Source organism: Protobothrops mucrosquamatus, unplaced genomic scaffold (genome assembly GCF_001527695.2).
Source record: "Protobothrops mucrosquamatus isolate PMUCROS unplaced genomic scaffold, P.Mucros_1.0 scaffold_144, whole genome shotgun sequence".
Classification (NCBI taxonomy): domain Eukaryota; kingdom Metazoa; phylum Chordata; class Lepidosauria; order Squamata; family Viperidae; genus Protobothrops; species Protobothrops mucrosquamatus.
The window spans coordinates 150811-153674 of record NW_015386220.1 but is presented as its reverse complement, the minus strand read 5'-3'; the positions used below and the strand labels follow the sequence as shown (position 1 = coordinate 153674).

Here is a 2864-nt window from a genome sequence, read left to right as displayed (position 1 = left end):
AGCATGCTTTTCTTAAACTATTTATAGAAGCCAGCAATTGTGTCATTTCTGTGTTACTCCAGGGAATGTGCTTAGACACAAACATTCCTAGTAAGTGAGAGCCGTTCTTGGCATCAACCGGGCTTCACCATTAGGGCGATTGGGAGAGGCTTTTAATTACCCTGGAATCGGGATAACACAGCTGCCAAAGGAAGGAAGCAACTTAGATCACTCCTAAAGAAGAAAGCCAGGCCCTTGTTTAAAAGGATGAACAGCATGCAGTTCCCATCAGTGTGAAGCTTTTCTTGAATGGGCCTTCACTGTGATTATTGAGCCGTGGTGGCGCAGTTGTTAGAATGCAGTCTATTGCAGGCTAATTCTGCCGACTGCCAGCAGTTCGATTCTCATCGGTTCAAGGTTGACTCAGCTTTCCATCCTTCCGAGGTCGGTAAAATGAGGACCCAGATTGCTGGGGACAACATGCCCCAGTCTAGCATGCAACAGTCTAAGTGCTATTGTCCGTCCGTCCTTCCTTCCTTCCTTCCTTCCTTCCTTCCTTCCTTCCTTCCTTCCTTCCTTCCTTCCTTCCTTCCTTCCTTCCTTCCTTCCTTCCTTCCTTCCTTCCTTCCTTCCTTCCTAGTGCTTAGAATGCAGTATTGCAGGCTAACTCTGCCCACTGCCAGGAGTTCGATCCTGACTGGCTCAAGGTTGACTCAGCCTTCCGTCCTTCCCAGGTCGGTAAAATGAGGACCTGGATAGTTGGGGCCATAGGCTGACTCTGTAAATCACTTAGAGAGGGCTGTAAAGCACTGTGAAGCGGTAGATAAATCTAAGTGCTATTACTATTGCCTTGGTGGGGTATGCAAATCTGAAAATGATTCTTGAGCATCATCTGGAGGGTGCTTGTCCCAGGGATTCTGACCCGGGTCCATCACAAGATAAGAGATTAAGGAGCTTCAGAGAAGTAGTAGCCAGAGATTTTGCTAGGATTTCTGAAAGCTGCTGCAATGATCACGGTTGTCTGCAAACTTAGAAAGCTGTCTGCTAACCAGATCTGTTTGAGCAAACATATCCATGAGTGGACGCAGCTGCGAAGACTCTGCAGAATGTCGGACTTTAGACTCGCTTTGTTCTCCTACCGCAGGGGTAGGCAACCTTGGCTCTTTTATGATTCGTGGACTTCAACTCCCAGAATTCTTGAGCCAGCATGGGGGAACTATGACCCCTTCATGATTTGTGAACTTCAACTCCCAGAATTCCTCAGCCAGCATGGTGGAATTATGGCCCCTTCATGACTTGTGGACTTCAACTCCCAGAATTCCTCAGCCAGCATGGCTCAGCTTGGAAACCTCTCCCTTTTCCCTCAGCATGGCTGGCTCAGGAACTCTGGGAGTTAAAGTCCATGAGTCATAAAAGAGCCAAGGTTGCCTACCCCTGTCCTACAGCAAGTGGATAATTAAGTGAAGCCATGGATAAACTTAAAAAAGGCAATGGCTTCGTTCTTCGGTTTCTCCAGAAACATACATTCAGACATCATATTCAATGTCTGCTTGCTTATGGCTTAGCTTGATCTCTAGATTAATCCTATATACTGGATGATCTCCAGTCTGTATTGCTGCCGATTCTTTATGCTTATCGCGAAAGGTTTTAATTTGTGTGTTTGGATTTTCTTCTCCCTTAGGTGCAGATATTTGGAAGTTTTAAGACTGGTTTATATTTGCCTACTAGGTTAGTGCCTTTTATTGATTGCATTTGCATTTTATATCTTTCCTGCACGCAACGCGGCCTAGAGCTCATCCTTATTTGGCAACAGTGACGGGAAAGTAACTTTACGACAAGTCCTCACAATTAGGGTCCTTCACAGGTCTGTAAAGCCAAAGAAAGACTGAAGTAAAATCTTAAACACAGTCACGGTTTCATTTAGAGACCGCTTCACTTAACCGAGTTGCCAATTCCAATTGTGGTCACTAAACGAGCGCTATATTTGCGGGGGGGGGGGAGCTCTGCCTTCCCCCTCCCCATTCCCAATTTATTCCTCAGCTTATCTCGTTCTAACAACATTTGACTGGAATACACTGGAAATGAGTATTTGTCGGTTGGGAAGAGCCTTCAGCCGAGGAAGGCTGAGATTAGTCATCGGACAGATTTATACATCTAAGATGGGGTGGATGCACTAATGCAGGAGTAGGCAACCTTGGCTCTTTTGTGACTCGTGGACTTCAACTCCCAGAATTCCCGAGCCAGCATGGCTGGCTCGGGAATTCTGGGAGTTGAAGTCCACGAGTCACAAAAGAGCCAAGGTTGCCTACCCCTGCACTAATGTTTCCGTAACTCGAAGACCAGGAAGTAGTCTTCATTAAGTGCCCGAAGCGTATCTGAAGGAGGTGTCCCTTAGAAAGCTCGGAGTCTTTTTTGTACAAAGTGATAGGCTGGTTCTTCTGCAGAAATCTACCCATTCTGATTCCAGAATGCACCTGAACGGAGTATTAATCTCCTGCCTTCTCTTTCCAGCGATATTGACTTAGTGGTGTTTGGAAAATGGGAGACTTTGCCACTGTGGACCCTGGAAGAAGCACTTCGAAAGCACAACGTGGCCGATAAAGGTTCAGTGAAGGTTTTAGATAAAGCAACTGTAAGTTAATTTTATGTGTGTGTGTGTTCTTCTTGTGCCTGTAGTATGGGGATGGGGGGGGGGTGATTCAACTCAGATTGGTCAATTCCTGTGGAACGTCTACCTTGCAAATAACAGAGTTGCAAGCCGGGACCTTAGAGGTCTGCTACTCCAACCCCATGCTCAAACAGGAGACCCCATACCATTTCAGACAAATGGCTGTCCAATCTCTTCTTAAAAACTTCCAGTGTTGGAGCATTCACCGCTTCTGGAG

At 46.3% G+C, this 2864-nt stretch overlaps 1 protein-coding gene across 1 annotated transcript in view; it reads left to right on the top strand.

The window, feature by feature from the left end:
- Positions 1 to 2864, top strand: part of TENT4B (terminal nucleotidyltransferase 4B) — a 42851-nt gene that overhangs the window by 25869 nt on the left and 14118 nt on the right. The window contains exon 5 of the mRNA XM_015818932.2: positions 2491 to 2611. Within this exon, the coding sequence (XP_015674418.2) occupies positions 2491 to 2611 (121 nt within the window). The remainder of the gene's footprint in view (positions 1 to 2490; positions 2612 to 2864) is intronic.